Source organism: Ambystoma mexicanum, chromosome 9 (genome assembly GCF_040938575.1).
Source record: "Ambystoma mexicanum isolate Mex_15411 chromosome 9, UKY_AmexF1_1, whole genome shotgun sequence".
Lineage (NCBI taxonomy): Eukaryota > Metazoa > Chordata > Amphibia > Caudata > Ambystomatidae > Ambystoma > Ambystoma mexicanum.
The window spans coordinates 186,875,646-186,897,767 of NC_090931.1; the positions used below are offsets into that span (position 1 = coordinate 186,875,646).

The following is a 22,122-nucleotide window of genomic DNA, read 5'->3' on the forward strand; positions in this document are numbered from 1 at the left end:
ACTTAATGGTAATCAACGTATCGACCTGAGAAGATTGAAGGGCTGAGTCGACCATGCCACCAGATCCCAATTTGCGAAGTGCAGTCTGGACCCATGACTGAGGCAAGTGCCTCAGCCCCAGGTCTGCCAGCGCCCTGTGGGAGATTCTTCAGTGCGCCCCCACTATTGCCACGCCCTCCCAAACATTCTGACAGCAATATAGCCAACCCACCACAAATGCAGAACAGCAGGGATCTTCGTGTTGTTGTTCGGCTGATTATCCGAACAACAGAACTGAGCCCCCTGCTGTTCTTGTAAGTGTGTTTAAGGACCAACTCAGTGTCATGTAAACTTAAATATCGGTCTGGCCCAGCGCCTCTTAAAGAATCAGGCGTGATTCTTTAATAGGCGCTGGGCCAGGCCGATATTGAAGTTTACATGACTCTGAGCTGGAGGCAAGGCGCCCTTTATTTGATGCGCGGAGGGGTGGGGGCGCTTGTGTGGCCGCACCAGCAGAGCACACCTAGAGCCGGCGCTGCTTAAGGCGTGAGTATGATTGGTTGGCACCTTTACACCTTTACTAGCAGTTCTGGTCCACTCTGCCTCGTGTGCCCAGAAACCGCTTCAGGATATAACAGAAAGGTGAGAGCAGACATTGCGCCATTCTACCGAGATGGCTCTAAATGGACCCCGCAGCTCGATACGTTGTGTAACCAAACACCCCCACCAAAGAGATTGGAAAGTTCCCACAGTACAGCTCCTTCGCCCTTCAAATCGCTAGGCCCAGGCATAGAGGGATTTCGTTCCCCATTATCGGATTCGTGCATATTGCTGCGTGTTAATACGTGTACGGATCTTTATTCTTTGACCTTTTGCACACTCTTAAAAGACGAAACGCCTTTCCACGCCACAGGATCCAGCTAGGAGCTGCAGTACCAGCGTGCACCAGATGAGGCTGCTGGACCTCTCTGCCTCCCCATGACAGGAGTGCAGCAGAGCAGATGCTTAGCATGAGAAAGTGGACACACAACAGGACACACGCCTGCAAGTAGAAAGAATGTAATTCATATGGAATCATCACCATTATCTGGCCCGAGAGACTGCTTTGCAGGGTTGATAACCCCTCCCCAGCCCAGATTACTCCAACGGGATCCACCAAGACTGCATTATGAAGAATTACAGTGCAAGCTGCACCTGGAAATTACAATAAACAGAATTATAGATGGAAGCTATCAACTAAGGGGCGGCGTTCTGAGTGACATCTGATGGACAGTGAGAGTGAAGCTTGAGTGTACACTCAGAGTTCCAAGGTGGAATGCACTCTGTAGTTGAAAGCTACCTATCTATAATTGTATATTGTAAATGCCCTCCACTCCCATGTCTGTTTTCCACACCTGCACGAGCCCCATGGACCAGTATTGCAAGAGATGTAGAGTGGGGGGGGAGTGGGCATGAGGCAACCATATAGAACAAACAAGGTACCGGGTTTCCTCTCCCCTGACCCCATTGCAACACCAAAGAAAAGAGAAAATGATGTATCCCCCTCACTGTGATGTCACAGCAATTCGTTATGAATTAATTAAGAGCTGCGAGGAGATGCAGTCTGGCAGTCAACTCTGAACTTTTTTCCTGTCTCATTGCAGAAGTCTGTCTACAGTGTCCATTGCTACACAGGGTTTAAAAACCCAGCTGCGAGGAGGTGCAGTCTGGCAGTCTGGCTGCTGGCGCACTGTGCACTATCCTACTGACCTTAACTCATCACAACTGATTCACCATCTAAAAAAAAAAAAAAACACCTAAAGTGCCGGTGATTTCGGCGTAATGGAGGACGCTACGGGGGCCAGTAAGCCTCAGCCAAACGACTATGAAGACACGGGCCGCATGCTAAGGAGCGGCGTACAAACTATAAAAGTACCACTGTTGAGTGAAGCACAAAAGAAACCAACAAATAAAGCAACAGAGACCCCGAACCCGGGAAAGGGTACACTCACTCCTCCAATACCCACCTTAGATCCCCCCACCAGCACGACTCACCTTGGAGAGAGGAAATGGACCCGGAGCCTGAGTCCGTCGGCTGTGTGCGACCGTAGAGCCTGGGAGGGTGTGTCTCCCTAGATGAGTATGCCCCGCCTCGGTCTCCGCGGAGTGGGGCCGGCGACGAGCGAGGGGGGGATCTCCCGGAGAGATCGAGGCCGGCTCTGCTGCCTCCTGCTCCTGAGGGGCTGGGCTCGGTCAGAAGGGCCGGCGGCGACCGAACGAGCGATCTCTCTAGGGAGATGGAGGAGGCGAGAGGAAGAGGGGCGGACCCTGCACGAGTGGTTTCTGGGCTGAGCACAGAGCTCTTGGGGAACGGAGCCCGCGGGCCTGACACCGTGCAGGCTGAGGAGCCGACCCACGATGGCACAACGAAAGCGAACAAGGACACACACCCAGTCACAGATCCTGCACGAGCGGTTTCGGGGCTGAGCGCGGAGCTCTTGGGGAACGGAGCCCGCGGGCCCGCCGCTGTGCAGGCAGAGGAGACGCCCCCTGGTGGTCCAACAAAAAAGTACAAAGTCACGGAGAAAACCAATGAAAACGACTACATACAAAGTTCTATAAAGGGCTCAATAGAGCTCCCGGACAAAAATGTGACAAAAATAAACAAGAGGCTTGCTCTAAACGACACACAAAAATGCGAAAGTGATTCTCATCCAGTGACAGTGCAATCTGACTTACCCAGCCCGGAATGGAACCAAACAGAGTTTAAAGACACTAGTTGTCAGAACATTACCCTATTATACTCGGATGACCAGGAAATGGGAGAAATAGAGGAATTAAACATTCTGAGAGAACACAATTGGGCTAAAATACACACCTACTCACAATCAGAAAACCAAGAAGAGGAGCCTCACCAAACAGAATTAAAACACCTATTTGAGGACCAAAAAAATGAAGAAGGAGGACAAACAATGCCTGGATATAAAGTAAATGAATCTATACTGGATCAACAACCAAAAATACAAGGAATTAAAAAACACAACCCAACTGATTCATCGACCCCCAATAACAGAGCACCACCAAAACTACAAACGAAAAAAACGGGTAAATCGACACTCCCATCTAACAACCCGATTGGAAGATTTTTTGAAAAACTAGGGAAGACTCCCACAGTGAATCGTTTTGAACTTTCCGACTTAGAAATTTTGGCAGGAATCCCACCATCCCCTCAAAGAAACCTAAAAATGTCACCAAAGCCAGTAAAGACTTTTGAGGGGGGAGGCCTACAACCGCAAATACGCTGGCACCCAACCCAACCTTCCTCACGCCAAAAGTCAGAAATAACCAAAACCGGTACAGACAACGAAATCACAGAAAACAGATCTCAGTGTTATGAGGATGGTAAGAATAATTCAATATTGAAAACAGTAATATCAGGAGAGAACAAAGGAATACAACAAGAAAGTAAACTAAACTCTCACCAGATGGGGGGAAAAACAAAAACAAAGAAACAACAAAGGCAATAGACAACGCAAATCAAAAACCATTGTTTATACAACCAGATATATTAGGGAAAAATAATAGCGAGACTTCACTCAACGAAAGTAAAGCCGAGAAGGAGGGAAAAAAAAAGAGACAGCTTGGCACAACCTAAAGCAAGCTGCCAGTGGAACCAAGAAGAAATAAAACTGGCAGAGGCAATATTGAACTATAAAAAAATGCTAAAACACAGAGAGAACACCCCGGGTTGGAAACAGTCACCGCAACATAAAAAGCCAGATGTCTCGACTGATGCCTTACGACTATTGTTCTCCACGCCACACAAAGCAAAAATAGAAAGTGAATCCCCAAAGAAAAAAGAAAAAAACTCACCTGTTAAAAACGTGGACATACTACCCGTCATGTCAGCTGTGTCCATCACACTGGCACCTTTCGGGAAATTATATGAAACAATAAACGAAACATTAAAAGACCATCCTTCACTATTAGCAGCTTGCAACATGAAACTAACCCATTTGGAAGGGTATATAACAGCTTTAGAGGCATGGAAGGCATCCACAAAGGAGCAAGGTACTATGACGGATAAAATGGAGGTGTTCCAGTTTAAAAGAAAATCAGTATCCAACAGTTCTCAAACCGAACAGATTGAGTACAAGGAAACCAGACACGAAGATGAACAAATAGTAACCACAGCAAAAATTAACTGGAGACCGTCATCAATTAAAGATAAAATAGATACGAACCTAGGTGAAACTAAAAAAGGCTTAAAAGAGGATCAAAAAGAAAACCAGTCGACAAGGGTCCAACCCGAGAATAATCACCAACTTCAGAGAAAAAAGATCGCAAAAAATAGCTAAACTCAGAAAGAACAATTGAGCACAAAGGGATCCACTGCACAGGATAAACAACGTATGGAAAAAAATGCAAACTTGTTCATGTCTAAGTGGATATCTCGGATGGACCAAAAATAAAAGTCGTAGAAAGTGAATTACAAGAGACAAAGACGAAAGCAACACATAAACTTGTGGAGGAGAGCTTGCTTGATTTATCGGACCTAAGTACATATTCGATTGAAAACTCAGAGTCGGAAATACCTCGACCGAGTGGAAAGAAAAGGAAGCTGTCCTTTGCGGAGGATAACTCCTCAAGAACAGAACACAGGGACAAATACAAGCAGAAACAAACAAAGGCGCCAGAAAAAGAGAAAAATAAAATAGACGATTTAAACTACAGAAGAAGTCGGATAACTCCAGAAAGGAAAACGTTGTTTCTATTGGCTAACATAAAGATAAATAAAACCAAACATGAAAGCCCCAAAGACCGCCCCACACAGAGTTCAAAGGAAAAACATGAGGGCGAAAGGCTTGATAACACACCGAATAGTGGAACCCGTCACAAACAATATCATTAACATAACCAAAGAGCACGACAAAACAAACCAGAAACATCCCCATATAGAAAAAAGTCAGACATAGCAGATAAGCGAAATAATAACCAAAGAAGAGAAAAAACTAGTCCAAGTGACAGACACTCAGAAAGAAGAACTAGATCAAACAGAAGACACTCGGACTATTCCATACAGCCAAACCCCACTCGGACATCAGCAATTTTTACTCACAAGAGTAACTCATCACGCACCTTGAAATTAGAAAAAAGTGAAAAAAAGGGAGAAAAGATCTTACTAAACTGAAGAGCAACCATGAGACTTCTACAAAAAGTTCATAAAGAAGACCAAATTAGAAGTATGGACTTAAACATAGTAGAGTTCGCACACAAAGCTCGGACGGATAGTATCTTCCTGCATATTACATCTCAAACAGTGAAAAAACTCCTGTTATCAGTGGCAGGAGACCTAGCCAAAAGAGGATATACCTTAAGAGAAACTATAGCAGAGGAAAGAGGGTACAGAAGAGATGATTCACACAAAACAAGAGAAAAACGTAATTATGAAACAAACGAAAAAGAAATAAGGAAAACAACACATATAACACCTGTAACTGAAAGACTAACTAGAACAAAGAGGAAATTCAATTCAATATCGGAGATAGATGACCGAAAAGAAGAAGATAGACGTCGAAAATCACGAGAATTATTGGATCAAAGTGATTCAAAGATGAAAAGTGACAAGGAAAGAGGAAAGACCAGAGAAAAGCTCTTCTCCCAAGATAGCTGGACACACAACGACAAGAAATCACAAAGAACATCTCTGAGAAAGCCTAAAGGTCCTTTTCTTTCCCAGATTACCACAGAAAAAGAAAAACGTACCATTTGTGAAAACACCTCGACGCAGAATCAGACGAAAGAGACAAAAAATAACCCTAACAAATGGGCATGGATTCCTTCGGCGTTGACAAGATATGTTAGGAAATAGCAACCAAATCGTCCCTCTGACAACCTAGAAGGAGAGACGTTAAAGGAGCAACACGCAGCCCAAGAACCAGAGCAAAACATCATCCTTGGCTCTTGGAACACAAGAGGCCACATTCACCTGACGCAACCAGGAGAGGTGAATCTTGGCCTATTCGACCTAATAAGTTTGCAAGAGACCTGGTTGCTATTTCCCCCGAGCCTGGACGGCTTTGAAGTAGTACTCGCACCGGCCCAAAAAGGAGATAGAGGACGTCCTACTTCAGGCATGCTGACAGCCGTAAGAACTGGCGGAGCTCTCAGTATAGTCCACAATCTGATATCATCTCTGGCAATTCAGGCAACATTGCTAGAATGGAAGAAAGAGGACTCTAGGCAAAACAAATCCAGGCAGGATCTTATCCTATTATTAAACATCTAGTGGAATCCACTGATAACAAAGACCAAGGGATTCCTAAATAACGTGGAACGCAGCAGAAATGTATGACATGGATCACATCTTGATATGCGGTGACTTAAATGCCACCTGTCCTGCACTCGAGATGGAAACGACTCCTCATAACATGGGTAGTGCACAATCAATAGCGAGAGGTACAGCATGGGCAAAACTGATGCAATCCCGGGATCTGTACAACTTAAATTACCTCAAATCAGCCAAATCCAGAATTCCAACATGGGAAAGTGCTGGAAGAAGAAGCACAATTGATTACATCTTTGCCTCAAGAGCTATATCTCCAAACCAAAAGTTTCAAGGTAGTGAAGACCACGGCCAGCGATCACAATTTACTAACTGCAAAGTGGCCAGCAAAAAAAAAAGACGCCAGTGATAATGCCGAAAAATCTGGAAATAAACCAACAAGGAAACCGATTGAAAATTACGACAGAAGGCATAGTCTGTATCACGGCAGCTTACAACGGACAAAAAAAAGAAACACTTCGAAAGAAAAACTGGAATACCGTCCTCTTTTGATCCCTTACCTACATCCACGACACAATAGAACTTATGACAAAACTCATTTACATACTCATAACGAAGAACTGAGGATAAAGAAATCAAACCTAAGAAAGGCTAATCGGCTTGCACGAACAAATCCAACACAAACAAATATAGATTCGGCAATCAAAAACAAAAGACTGTACAAATCGTGGATACAATCGATACGATGGAAACTATATCAAGTGGATGCAGAGAACATGCTAAGAGCAGTGTGCAAAAAAAACTCACGAGAGTTCTGGACAATCATAAAGCACAAAATCGCACCCACGGACATAAGAACCATAAACAGTGTCCCAGAAGAAAAATGGAGTGAGCACTACACTGACTTATACAAAGATCCTACCCCAGGGCAAACAACATCAACCACTCAAGACCACTCCAAATGGATAGTATGCTCAGAGGAGAATATTCTGATAAAGATCAAGAATCTGAACAACTCCTGTGCCCCAGGTCCAGATGGCATCTCCAACGCCCACTTGAAACAGGATGCAGAAATTTGGGCTCCACTAATATCAGAAATTTTCAGAAGATCGAGCATTTCGAGATCCATCCCTGATACGTGGAAGACAGCAAACATCGTCCCAATTTATAAGAAGGGCCCGAGGGACGACCCGAGAAATTATAGGCCGATCGCACTATTAGATGTTCTCGGCAAACTTTTTGGATCACTGCTGTTGGACAAACTCCAGATATGGCAGAAAGAGGCAAAAACAACGGACCCCTTCCAATCAGGGTTCGAAAAGAATTTGGGAACGTCAGTCAACATTATGCTGATTAGCATCCTAAAATCAAAAGTGTTTGAGGGGCAACCATCAATATTCATTGCCTCAATTGATCTGGTCCAAGCTTTTGACCGCGTGAATAGGGAAAAACTGTGGAGAAAACTGGAGAAACAAAAATGTCCACCATCCATTCTTGATCCAGTGAAAGCCCTATATAGCGAAACGTCCAACAAAATTCGGCTCAACGAAGCAGGCTTGATGTCTGAAAGCATAAAAACGGCCAGAGGTGTGAAACAAGGCTGCCCTCTGGCGCCGTCGCTGTATAAGGTCTATATGGCCGACATAGCAGATTCGAAAACGACACTCGATCATTTCCTCCGCAAATAGGCGATTCAAAGAGACAAGATTGCTGTATGCAGATGACATTCTACTAATAGATCAAACAGCAATTGAACTCCAGAAACAAATAGACAGTCTCACAGCCTATCTGAAGAAAAATGACCTGGAGCTTAATACATCAAAAAGAAAATTTTGGTCTTAGAAAAACCGACGAGACCGAACACAAGATCGCAATGGTTCGCAAATTCGAAGAAACTAGAAATAGTCAAAAGCTGTACTTACCTAGGGGTGAAACTCTCGTCCAGTAAAATTGATAAAACGATGCAAGTACATCTGTTTTCCAAAACAAAAACTTTAGCAGCACAGGCAGTGTCTTTGGATAGGAAATTCGGGAAATTCTCAATTCTTCCACTCATAAACTTTTATAGAGCAAAGGTCTGTCCAACTCTGACCTACGGAGCTGAAGCCATGCCACATCTGCCGAAGACACTGTGGGCTAAACTTGAAGGTATATTTTGGCGCAGAGTACTATGACTTCCAAACTCCACTCCCATTGCAATCATTCGACGCAAACTGAGTCTACAATCATTGGAATCTGTGGTCACGAGAAACAGCCTATTATTCCTGGGTAAAATCATAAGGAACCCACGACCAAAAATCCTGGACATCATACTTTAAGAGTTGAAGAGTGAAAAAAAACCAACGATAACAAGCTGGTAGACCACTGGAACAAGCGGACAAAATCGGATGTTCAGAATGGGACATAGAACGGATCCCGGGAAAAATAAAGAAAAAACTTAAAATACAAGATTGGATTGAGACTCTAGACAAAGCAGAAGATCTCACAGTCTCCACACACCATACAACGAACACGCAAAAAATAGATGAAGTCAGAAACTATCTAAAAAAGTTTCCAGATAAACGACTGAGAACAACCTTTTTAAGAGCAAGGTTAAACTTATTGAAAACTAATGAGATTCTCTTTCGTATAAAACAGTCAACTACCAAAAACTGTCGCTATTGTAAGAAGATGGAAACCGAAACACTACGCCATCTCCTCCTTCATTGCTCAGGAACGGAAAACCTGCGAACCACCTATCTCAATCCACACAGAGCTCGGCACCTAACCACAAATGAAGAAACTTGGTGGAATATGCTAATGTGTGGCAATTCCACATCTTTGACAGTGGCTACAGCGAATCTTTTGGAAAAACTGAAGCTGGAGGAAATTAATCTATAAAAGAAAATTTCATTGGTAGTCCAAGCAAACAGAAAACTGCACGATATCCACAATGGGAAACAGTGAAAAACGCAAGAAAATCTGGACAGAATTTGTAAAAATTGTTAATACAATTAAACACAAAAAAACAAAACAAAAAAAACAATGAATCCTCTGTCATGATATCACAGCAGGAGGGTACACCATTCAGAAGAGGAAACAATTGCTAATGGCTTCCCCTGGAAGCCACACACAAGGACACAATAGATTCTTACATAGCACATTGGGGTTCATCCCTACAGTTTTAGTTGGGACAGGAAACAAGGTAGTCATAGGGCCTCATTACACGGTAGGCGGTAAGGGTTTAACGGTACCGGTATTTTACCGGTACCGGTAAATCCTTACCGCCTTACTACGAGGTCCCTTGGCGGGTTGGGGAATTTAATGCCTGCTTTTTGCAGGTGTTAAAAACCAACCCGCAAAGGGACCAGTGGAGCTAATTACGGTACCGCAATTTGCGGTACCGTAATTAGCGCCTTCCCCATTCCCATAGAGCCCTATGGGGCAAAAATGGGAATGGGGAAGGGCAATGGTGGAAGGGGGAATACCGCCCCGGCAGCCTTGGAATGGGGCAGTAATTCCCCTTTCCACCAAGGCGGTGCCGGTATTTTACCGGCATGAACCTTCTCCGCCTACCGTGTAATGAGGCCCATAGACTCATAGGCCTAGCACCAACACGTCCATGCTGGAATTATGTGGTCACAGTGGTCTCTCAGAGCCGCAAGTCTTCACCACCCATTTGACATACATCATGAGGCTCAACCAAGTGTATACAGGGGTCCTCTGATCACACCATATAAATAATTTGTAGTATAAAAGGAGCACACACCCGGCAAGAAGCAACAGTGTTTATTACAGCTGGGTAATGTGAGGAAGGCATGCTATCAAGCAGTAGACACAGACACAATGGATACACATTTCAAAAACCTTTATTTAAAGTGTAGTTGGGTTGGTAGAATTCCTAACTGGCCCTAACTCTAAAATGGGAGTAATCTCGACCATTAAACAAATAACAAAAATGTCCAAGTCAGCCTGGTCAAAATGAAAAGGCCTATACTAAGAAAACCTAACATTGCCCTCCTTCTCAAAATGACCAATGTGTTAAGGGAATATAAAAAGGAAAATAGTGTCTCAAAAAGAAATGTCAGAATGGCTTCAGTACCAACTCCCTTCCCCAGGTTCAACCCCACGGGGTCTAGAGAGTCTCTTAAAAAACAAAGGATAGGCTGATGGCACACTTCTATCAGTCTTGCACACTTTGGCTTAATGGCACAATTCAATAGTTCAATTTTAGGCTTACGTCTTCTGGTAGTTCAATCACTTCCTTTAGGCTTTGCCCGCTTTGCCGGCCTTGCCATCAATATTCAGTTCACAATCACTTTTCGCAATTTCTCAGAATTCTGCACACGCTTCATTCTGCCGGGCTTTCGCCTGTCTTGTTTTCACTTTATCACACCATTCTGCACAGGCTTCCCTCTGCTGGGCTCGAGCCTGTCTCTGTTTCGTAGGGGTCCCCTTCCCCACGTTTTATCTAAGGTATCCTTTTCACTGTCAAAGACTTTCGAAAACTGCAAGGAATTTACATAGACCTCTGCATGACCACTTCGATGTCACTTTCGACAATTCGTCAATTCACAATAACAATACTTTATTGTATATAGTTCTAAAAATGTTTTACAATCAGCATTTAGAAACAATATACATTAAATAGCAGAAGTACATACATCATTCATTTTGCATTTGACTTAAAACATTCACTTTACATTTTACAGTCACACAATCAATCAATCAAGCTATTAATCCCTTCTTGCAGATTAACCTAAAACAAACAAAAATAAAAAAGTGTAAAATTCATTTTTATGACCTAGTAGTGCACATATACTGAATGGCTGCCTATAATCGTCATTTAGTGCTGAGACGCTTTTCGATCTTTCTCCACACACCAAATTGCCCCAATATGACTCTGAATGTAAGCAAAATGCCCAAAAATCCAAAGACTTTATAGAATTGTAATCATAAACAAAGGGGCCAAGCAAGACCATATAAAGGGCACCCATTTGAGGACATTCTGTGAGCACATGTTTGACAGACTCTAAGTTAGATAGAATCTTACACATTTGGCAGTATCTGGCTTCCGGAGCCAGGTTTAATTGGGGCCCACGGACAGTTAACTCTGGCAGCTGATTGGTCCTAAGCCTTAGTCTAAAATTATGAATGGCAGGATCTGGGCAAAGCAGTAGATAACGTTCTGGTTGCATAAAACAGCAAATCACATTTGCCTTGCATGTCCCTTTAATTTGGCCAGATGTTCATAATTACAAAGCCAGTTCCATTTGACCACACAGCGGCTAAACGCCCCGTTAAGTATCGGAAAATCAGAACATCTGTCAAAGTTAGGAAACCAGTCGCTCATTTGGCATAATTCATCAAATAATTTTGACTGGGAAGAGGAGCTTTTCCCGGGTTTTGCCAGGACATAACTCCTACCCAATTTAGATAGCAGAGGACAAATTGGATCCGTCTTGGCTTTCAAGATCAGGTAGTTGGGCTTTCAGGGACGTCAAGCAAAACTCTAGGCAAATATACTCAATCGAGGATGAGCTGGACAATTCCAGAACAACATTCCAAAAACGGGATTCAACTTCGTCCAAATCTTTCATGGCAAGTGCTTCTAGACTATACAAAACAGTTGGAAATAGCCATTGTCAATTCACAATCAATACTCATCTTGTGGCGCCAATACTCCTTGGTACTTGTGGTGCTCACTCTTTTTAGTCTGCCCTCTTGGTCTTTTCAAACTTTCATGTGTAACACCAATACCTCTTGTTATTTCTTTTTCCCCAGTGCCTCTTGGTACTTGTAGTTCTTATTCTCTTTAGTCTGCCGTCTTGGCTTTTTCAAAGTTCATATGCAACACCAATACTTCTTGGTATTTCTTTTCCACCAGTGCCTCTTGGTACTCTTTTGCAGCACTGATGTCTGTTGGTAGTTGTAGTTCTTATTCTCTTTAGCTTGCCTTCTTGGCCTTTTCCAAAGTTCTTATATTTTGCCCTCTTGGCATATTTACAGTATTTACAGTTCACATATTTCATTTTCCTTTTATCCAACTTTCTTTCTTTATCAGGGTTACTTTCTTTCCTTTGATCTCCGCTGTAATATCTTTCAGAACTCATAACATTTCACAGATACTTTCAGATGTGCAACTTCACCTTGCAGGACCACTCTTTACTTTGTATCCTCTCCTTTAAAAAATGTTCCTCTTTATTCACGTTTTATCGGCACACGTGCAACCTTTACCATGAACCCGACTTTTGTTCCCTTCGACAACTCACTGGTCGTGTTAATTGGGTTTCTTTCATCTTTTTCCTGCAGCTTAAGGCCATAACCAACACCTCCTCTGCTCCTTCCCAACTCTGCTGTTCACCCGGGAGGGTCGCAGGCTGCTTTCTGGTGTCTTGAAGGTTTCTTTCTTCCGCTCCTTTGCTCTTCAAATGCTCACGGCTTCCCGAAAGCATGCAAATCTTGCCTGGCTTTTTCTTGATCCTCTCAACTGTCAATCAGCCCATTGGCCTTCCAACTTCCACAGCCTGGTTCGCATCAGCCTCAGAAGAACTGTTCCTTCTCGTACCCAGCCCTGCTTAAAGTGTGCCTGTGTGCCACCTTTTATCTTCACAGGGGGTGTTAATAAGTGTCAGAGCTATGTGCCTGACTCTGCCTGGCCCAATTACAGGTACAGGGCCAATTCAAGTCAGGGCTCGGGCTTTATTATTCTGCCATTTTTCAGCACCATTTCGACTGAGACACGAGACAGCCTGTTTCTGGCGGAAAGGGAGACAGTCACACGGTACCTTCTGAATATTGGCCTTCGCAATGTTTGTAGCTGATACTCTGAAGGCTGGCTACCTCCCAGGAACACAAAACGTACTGCTTGATTGGTTCCTCCAGGGATGCCACTCCGCTCAGCTTCCGTTCGCATAACCACCTACCGATCAGCATTCGTAGCCCTGTGCATGGATCACTGGCTCAAGTCCACCTCCCCCTCCATCCCGAGCGTCGCTGGATTGGCTTGATGTCCCGTTTGACATCACCCTGTGAGGTTGTAGCTGGCTCAGTCTGCCAGTGATGCGCTGCGTGAGCTCTGCTTCCCCATCCCCCTGGCCCTTGGAAGGCTGATCATGTGCTTGAAGTGAGATTTCCCAGACATGGGGACTTTCCCTGTTAGGTGTGTTATATTTAGGATAAGCCATCTCTATCGAGTGCTAAGTATACGTGGGCCCTCTGGGCTGTTAATATATATAGGGCAGCCCCACTCCCACAATTCCCCATGTGGTTACTTCCCATGCTATGACTGTATTCTGGTTGTCCTGTGTTTTCCCTACCCCCCTTTAGGGTGCCCTTCCCCCTGCTCACTCCTGCAGGTTGTAGGTCCGACGCCCCTATATGGTGCAGGTTCAGAACCTTCAATACACAAGCAAGTTGTTTGTCGATATCAAATCACGACAAGTGAATGGGGAGTTTGTCAACAAAGGTGTAGTTCACAAAGAGAGGTGGGAGGGGGAGAGAGAGAGATACTTCATTCCATCAGGAAGCTGCCATTAATCTGCTTTGATGAATGACAACAGTCTGGAAAATGAAAAAACTGTCTTGCTGGAGCGTGTTTCGTGTAGATATGAGGCTTAAACCCCCCTCCCCCAAGTTGAGGAAGATCTGACTCTCCGAAATGCTGTGTCTTGTGATATTTCACTGACTGCATTTGAAAGTCATCCTTTACTCAAAAGCCCAAGCATATACAATGAAACCTTCCAAAGCTATATATACGTCTCATGCTTTGCACACATTTTACTGTCAGAGTGACTATTCTGACAGAGGAAATGAGCTCCATAGCAAGTGTGCATTGCATGCTCAGAACAAATGCATGTTTGAATTACTAGCACAGACATGTTTGATAAATTGGTGGTCATTGTTATGTTCCCAAAATGCACTTTGTTTTCATGCAAAGCAGCCAGCATCCTACATTCAGTGCATGCACATAATTCGACACTTAACTCCGCCCCAGTCCCGCCCACACCACTGACACTCCACCCCACCCACCCAGCATGTCAGAAGAGGGGTGGGGATTTTCCCCACTACATTTTGCCAATTACCAGCACTGACACCAGTCAGTAAGGATACAGCACTTGGAAGGTGAAGGAATTTGGCATGAACCACTTTATAAAAACCTGGAATGATGATTATTATTATTTTATGATGATACTCTTGTTATATAACTCTCCAGTTTCCAATGTATGGGTCATTAAGATGCATGTTGAGGTAACTGGGGTGTGCCCAGTCACTGTTTGATTGCCTGATGGTAAATCCACCAGCTCCTTTCATGGCTTTGCATGTGTGAACATGTAATCTAGTCTCACATAGAATGTATGAACACATGAATAATGCCTGTGTGCCGATTGCAGGCTCCCCATGAGTCCACCAGGCTTGCGTCTCTGATGTAGCTCCCCGGATGCTATTCTTGTACAGACCCTGTCTGTCGTTTATCTGCCCTGCACCACAGGCATTATATTATTCTGAGCTTCCATTTCTCCATTAATTGCATTCACTGTGGACACCTGATTCGAGCCCGGGGCTTTGCTTTTCCTTTCGTCCATTTTCCTCAGTGGAAGGGACCCAAGATTACAAATCCCAGAATGCAATTAATGGAGAAAAGAAAGTCCAGGACTGGGCATGGTGTAGAAGATGATTTGGAGTCATCTGGTGAACCAACTCAGAATGCAAAGTGAGTGAAAACCCAGGACTGCCTCATGGTGTCTTCCATACATGACATGGGACCACTTGACCGCTTTGCTGTTGTGCAAGCAGCTTTTGTTCACCATTTACCTGTCCATAGATTTAAATGGACTTGCACCCACCAAAAACAAAATCCTCTATTTCTATATGCCCTTCTGACACAAAAGGTTCAGAGGTATGTGCATTTTGAGATGGGTAGATGTGGGGGAACTGGGGCTTACCGGCAATCTGAGGACCATGTTTGGAAGTTTACAGTAGGTAACGTAACACTTTGTTTCTTCTCTGTAGCCCCTGAAGAAAGGTGAAGCCAGCGAATACAGTCAAATATCTGGGAGTCGGCCCCGGCGGAAGTAGGCCCAGACAGGAGTCCGTGCCGGAAGTGATCTCACGCAGGTGCGGATGAAACATGACCAAGGCAGCAGGACGTCCAAAGAGACAGCGAGGGATACCGCTGAGCTCTTGTAGATCTTTGTAATGTCCGCTTTTCAGACAATTCGCACGGCAGCTTCTAGAGTACAAAAGTAACTTTTGTAATAGTCACGTGACTGCTCAGCCAAGATGTTTCAGGTTGTATATTTTGGCGTCAGTAACTGTCACAGGCCGTTCTCGCTGTGCTTCAGCTGCTGTCGCATGCTTCTTGCTCATGATTAACCCCTGGTCTTCTAGGGCTGGCAGATAATCAATCTTTAGTTCTCCCCGCTGCACATACAGACACACAAATGCTATCATCACAAACCATCTAGAAAGCAATACTTGCATTTCGGACTACAACCATAATTTCTAGAATCACACCTGCCTCTCTCCTCCTCCCAAAAATCCCTTCTCCTCTCCCCCTTCTCATTCAGAGCCATGTAGGAAGAGCACCCGAAAGGACAGAAGTTGTGCTATAAGATCACTTCACATTTCATTGCATCATTATTTATGCTACTTTATTTCATCCAGATCTCAGCTAGAGAAGTGATTTTCTTAAGCAAAAGCACGCCTATTTTTCTGTGTTTTATGTAACTGTTGTTCTGCCCTTCTCTGGTGCGGGGGCATAGCCAATCACAACATTTTGGGGGGCTGGATGGCAGTTTTGAAAGCTGGTAGTGAGTGGGGTCATTAAACCTATTTCGCTGTTGATCGCCACCTGGAGCCCAGAAGGGTGAGTAGATATTGCGCCTTCATTTGGCCCATTAGATGCATCTTTCACCCCCAACTCACCAGAGGCGTATCAAGGATTGTGTAGCAAGTGGGTCCTGGATCTAACGTAGTAGTGCTCACCCTAAGGGGAGCCTGAATAGGGAACTGGGATTGTTGTGCCCCCGACCCAATCTGTAGGAGCTACCAAGCATAACGAGGGAGAGCGAACCAACCCAGGTGGGGTCAGAGGGGCGCGTCCCAGAGGAAAATGTTTAAATAAGGGGTTGAAATAGTGCATTTTTCAGTACACTTTCTGTGATGCATTAGGTTGAAAAGTTGCACAGTTTGCAATCGGTTTTGTAGGGTTAGACATGAAAAAAGTCCATCAGATGCCAAGTCATCAGCAATGCACAGGAGCATTTTCAAACACATTTTCATAATGCCTTTGCCCACTGTATGCCAGTACCCTGCAAGTGTAAAAAAACATTTATTTTCATACTGATTGTGCCCAAACACGTTCATTCTGGTGTTCCTATATATACCAGTATTCCCACATCAGAAAATACTCATGATGCTTTACCCATGATGCCAGTAATTATACTATAACAAAACATGTTCATGCTGGCTCTGCTAATGCATGTCATAGCCCTACGTAAGAACATGCTCTTGTTGGCTTTGCCTTAATGCCAGTTAAAAAAAAGTCATGCCACAGTAAGAAAACAAGCCTTTGCTGGTTAGCTGGTACAATAACACATCGGGTTGAGCCCTTGCTGCTGCAATCTGTGTGTGATCTGCAGGTCACAGGTTCAAATCCCTGCAAGGCCCACTCACCCTTTCATCCTTCTCAGGTCAGTAAATAAGTACCAATGTCTGTTGATCATTTTATATAAATATGTTCTCTGTACAGTGCTTTGGTGAAAGCGCTATAAAAATAACAAATCATTATCATTACACAAATCCCCCATATAAGAACACTCATCGTGTTGCATTTGCCCCTAATGCCAGTAGAAAATGTCAGGCAACAGTAAGAAAACATTGCCTTACGGGCAGGGTCGGACTGGGACAAGAAATAGGCCCGGTCACCCAAAAGAAAGTGGCCCACCCCTTGCCTCACAACCCTTGACCTCCGATGACATCAGCGGAAGTGATGTCATTGGAACCCACCCCAAAGTGACATCCTGGGAAGTGATGAAACACAACCATTCACCCCTTGACAAAACAGGAAGTAGCATCAAATATCATTGTTCCTAAGTACTCTAAATTACTGTGAATGCAAGCAGACGTCCAAGGCCAAATGATAATATGTTATTGTATAGCACTTACGCGTAAGCTCTCTTTTAAAGTACAAATATGCATACAATATCACCCAACCTGTGTTGGTACTCATTTATTCCAAACCGGCCCAGGCATGGCCAGAAACCGGCCCCCACTACCCAGGGAGGAATTCGGCCCGGCTGCAGGCCGAAAGGCCGGGAGGGCCTATCCGACCCTGCTCACGGGATGCACAAAGCACCACCACCCCCGCCTATGTAAGAAAACTTATGTTGACTTTGACCTTAACACCAGTAAAATAATGCCATGCCACAGTAAGGAAACATGCCCTCGCCCATGTAATAACACTCACAAATCTGGCTTTATCCTTACTGTGAGTACAAAATTCAATGCAACATTAGGACCCTGCCAGCCCCATTGCAGTACCCTTCCCCTACTGTAACCTCCTTCACATGATAACACTCAAGTTGGCTTTGCTTTTCCCAAAAATGGCAGCAAAACATGCCATGCTCCTAGCAAGAAATTTTCATGCTCCAATGCACGCACCTGGCTCAGACTAGCCTATAAGGCAATAGGGCAATGCCCGAACCAAAAACGCAAAATGCTAGTGTGGGCCAGTTATTTTGGTCAAAGTGGGCCACTTTTTTGGCCAATGCGGGCCGGTTTGATGAGTTACTTCCCCATGCGGCTAGTAGTTTTGACCAGTGTTGCTGGATAAATATTCTTTAAAATGCACAATTTGCATCACATTTTTATCAAAAAACTCCCCCTTGGGTTTTGTTCAAACAATCTGTCACAAAATGAATTAATTGCCATTTGCAACTGTGGGACACTTTGCTATTGGTACACAAGACCATTTTGTACCGCAATCTGAGCCTGGCACGCGCACGCACGCACGCATACACACACGCGCTGCTCAATGCCGTCTTGCTTCCAAGGCGAGCACGTTGCCCCTGAGCTATCCTACCGAGATGCAGTGATTTTAACGAATGGAAAATAACAAACAACATATTTCACCTAACCGTGTTGCTGACTATGTATGGTATGTGCAATCTTTTATAAACATGTAATTGCAAAGCTTTGACTAGGTTATTTTCTGATTGTATTATTTTACACCTTCGCCATTATATGGATTCCCTCCGTTTTCAGTCAGTTTCACCATGACCAGAGTCTGCTGGTTTCAGAATGTACAGAGAAAAGGACATGCTTGATTGTCTTTTACGAAGGACACCAACAATTTGATTCTACAAGCGCTCAAGCAGATATGGGAGTGACATTTATCTGAGAACAATTTACTGTCACTTGCAAAATGGCCTCTAGACCAGCAGCTTCATCTGCACATCACTAATTCTGCCTTCTCCAACAGCGGGTGCCCAGGACCCCAAGAACATTTGCACAAAGTGGCTGACAGACATGTTTTCTTTATAGACAATGTCTTATTTGTCTCCACTAAGGAATTTGTGACCCTCAACCACAATAGTGAGTATAAAACAATGATCTTACAAAAGTCTTTCATTGCCTCATGCCCAAGCCCTGTCCACCATCCACTGGGATACCCTGTTTTTTGTCTTTGGGTTGCATGTTTCCAGGGGTTACAGCCTCTCTCAGGCTGATAGTCCACAGCTTGGCAGAATCTCTGGGTCTCGCAAGGCAGCTTCAGAGTCCTTCCAATAGCAGAGGCGGCTCCCAGTGATTTTGGCAAAACAAAAGAGGTGATGGCTGGAAGATTTATAATCAAACTTAAGCTCTTGCAATGGCTCTGGCCAACCCTCCAGACCATGGTCATTCAGCCCGCCAAGTCATTACAAAAGGGGAAAGACCATATGCAAATCAGGCTTGTTCCCACCCCAAAAGGGGCAGTCCAGCCTGGACTGTTTGGATACGTCCCTTGTGCACAAGACCACAAGCATCCCCAGAAATATGTTGGCATCATTGGGTTATCCAGGCATTGTTTCGACAGGAATTCTGCCGAAGTACTTTTCTTTGACAGAATTCTGCTGAAATTCTGGGGTGGGGCAGAGGTTACGGGGTTAAAATCGTTGGGGAGGGACCTGGGGTAGGGTATTAGTGTAGGGAAAGGGCCGGGGGGTTTGGGAGGGGACCCCCAAATAGAAACAAAAAAAGTGAATTCAGGCAAAGTAAAGTACTTAGGCAGAATTTCTGTCGAAAAAATAACATAGAACCCTCATTGGACATCATCAGTGAGGTGTAGCTTGCGTCTCTAGGCCCAGCAGGTTCAGGATTCACATCTGGCCATATCCGTCCCCCTTGAAGTGACTTAAGCAAAACAAAAGTCATGATGGCTGGGAGGTTTGGAATTAATGTTATCCACTGGCATCATTATTCAGCCTGCCAAACTATTATAGAAAGGGGAAAAACCATATGCAAATCAGGCTTGGTCCCACTCGAAAAGGGGCAGTCCAGAGTGAACTGCTTGGCCACAATCTTTCTGCAGAAGACCACAAACAACTCCAGACATGTTTCAGCATAATTGGGCACTATAGTTGAGGGGTTCCTTGGGTCTCTAGGCCCAGCAGGCATGAGATTACGTCTGGACATACCCGCTCCACTTAAGCACCATAAAAGAGATGACTGAGAAGTTCAGGATCGGCTGATGCCTTTGGGGTGGGACCACGCTTGATTTGCATATGTCTTTCCGCTCTCTGTGATGGTGTGGCAGGCTAAGGAGAAATGCTCAAGGGGTTGCCCAGAGAAAAGCCAGAGGTTATGATTAATTCTAAACCTTCCATTCATTTGTCTTTTGTTTTTCTTCACTCCCTTATGCATTTTGGGGAAGAGTGGAACAAGCATCAGTTCTCCTAGTCACCTCCCTGCTCTTGGATCTTATTTTCAGGGGCTGCCGCCACCAGGGAGCCCTTATAATACACTTCTGGCCCTGGGTGGAGTCGCGCACACTTATTCCTCCGCCCACCTCTAGAGTATGCCCCAGACTGGTCTGTCCTTCCGGAATCTTCCTACTCGCTAAAGTATGGGGGTAGCCTGGTCTCAACCCTCCTGCCTAGGCTAACAGTGGCTTCTCTCCCACACCACCTAGTCAGTTGTTTTCTCTCCCAATCTTCTCCTGGTGGCTTGCTCTGTCCACCTTCTGCACAGCAATTCCCTTTTCAGAGCTTAGCCCTCCTCCATCAATTCAGTCTCCTTTCAATAAACTCATCTTCCAAGATGGTAAACCTCCTCCTTTCAAGTAACCTCCTCTAAAAAAATGCTTCTTATATTGTGAATGTACTCCTCCAATTTAACATCCTCCTACCTTACTCTACTCCTCCAACCTCCTTCCGCTGGTCTGTTTCTTCTGTTTATGCAATTTCTCTGGCAGCATTTACGTAGAAATGAATGTGTAAAAATCTCTGATTCCTCCCACAATGCTGCAGAAGAAAAACACATACTGCCTAACACTGTAGGCTTACTCAGCAAGGGTGCCAAAAGTATTATTGAATCATCAGAGCTTCTGTTGGCTTCGGACGCCTCCAGCTTGAATCCCTTAAAGGGGCAGACACCCATTCTCATAGTCAACAACAGTCTCTGCTTAACAGGGAAGGACCCCCTGCACCAGAATAACCTGGACAGAGCTGCCCTCAAGTGTCTGGTATTTCATTACCCATAGACATCAATGGAGTAGGTGTATGATTTCATTTGATGATCTCTTGAGCTACCATGGGAACTCAATGAGGGTGGTATGGGAATCCCCCATTTACCATGTCTGGACACAGAATCCACTAGCTCGTGGTGTCACACGTCCCCTCTGACCACCCCATTATCAATTGTCAGGGCCACACAGGGGACATTGTCACAAGACCGATACCCTACATCATTGTACTCCCTCAACATACGCTCAGGAACTCCACATTATTCCGAACCTCAGCTCAATACACCAGCTTTCCCAGCTTTACCCACATTTCACTATTATTGTAAGAAGTCATAGAAGGTGTACTAATTTCAGTCAAGCTGGTGTCTCTGTTCCCTTTCACCGTTAATTGCCTGTTCTGGCTGTGTTTACATTGTTGCGATGCCTTCACGTTATAGTGGCTTTGATCTTTTAAATTGTTATTTTTGACTAAGTTTTGCTATTTTATAGTGTTTGTAGCCTTTTCTCTTACATGGCAATAAAATGTGTTGAAGAAAAATGTTATTTATAATTCATTGTAATCTGTTTGGTGACAAACCCTATTTCCAATTCGGCCCAAAATAACTTCTCGCAATTATTCAGGAGGAAATACATTTAAACTTTGTCAGCTCTGTACAGTTGGCAGCTATGCTGAGTGGCAAACATCATTTCTAAGAACGAAATGCATGGTTGCTTAGTGAACAGCTTACAGTCATTATTATTATTCGGGTATTTATTGAGCCCGGACCCAGCTTCGGGAAGCAATAGGGCTCAACACAATCATAGTGGGAAGAGCACAGTGATGGAAGCAGATAAACACGGGAACGGGAAGCTAACAACTTGGAGGTGAAAGGGAGGGGGTATGGCAGCAAGGGATCTACAAGCAACCAGGTGAGGAAACAGTGGGGAGCAGATCACCCAGTCTCAGGTAGGAGGGGAGTGGAGGGACTGTGGACCTCAGTGTTACGGGGGAGACATTATTTGAAGAGGAGGGTCTGGAGGTCCTTCCTGAACTGTAGAAACAACGAGGTGAGTCTGATGTTGACTGGGAGAAGGGTCCACAATTTGGAGGTATAGACAGAGAAGGCCTGTCATCTGGTTCTTTCCTTCCTGTACCAGTGGGGTTCTACTCAGAACATGTCCTTCTGGTGGATTG

At 44.5% G+C, this 22,122-nt stretch overlaps 1 protein-coding gene across 1 annotated transcript in view; it reads left to right on the forward strand.

Annotated features, from left to right (window-relative positions):
• Positions 1-21,491, forward strand: part of LOC138487843 (T-cell surface glycoprotein CD3 delta chain-like) — a 97,570-nt gene extending 76,079 nt beyond the window's left edge. Inside the window, exon 6 of the mRNA XM_069614445.1 lies at positions 15,236-21,491. Within this exon, the coding sequence (XP_069470546.1) occupies positions 15,236-15,301 (66 nt within the window). The 3' untranslated portion in view covers positions 15,302-21,491. The remainder of the gene's footprint in view (positions 1-15,235) is intronic.
• Positions 21,492-22,122: the final 631 nt, after the last annotated feature.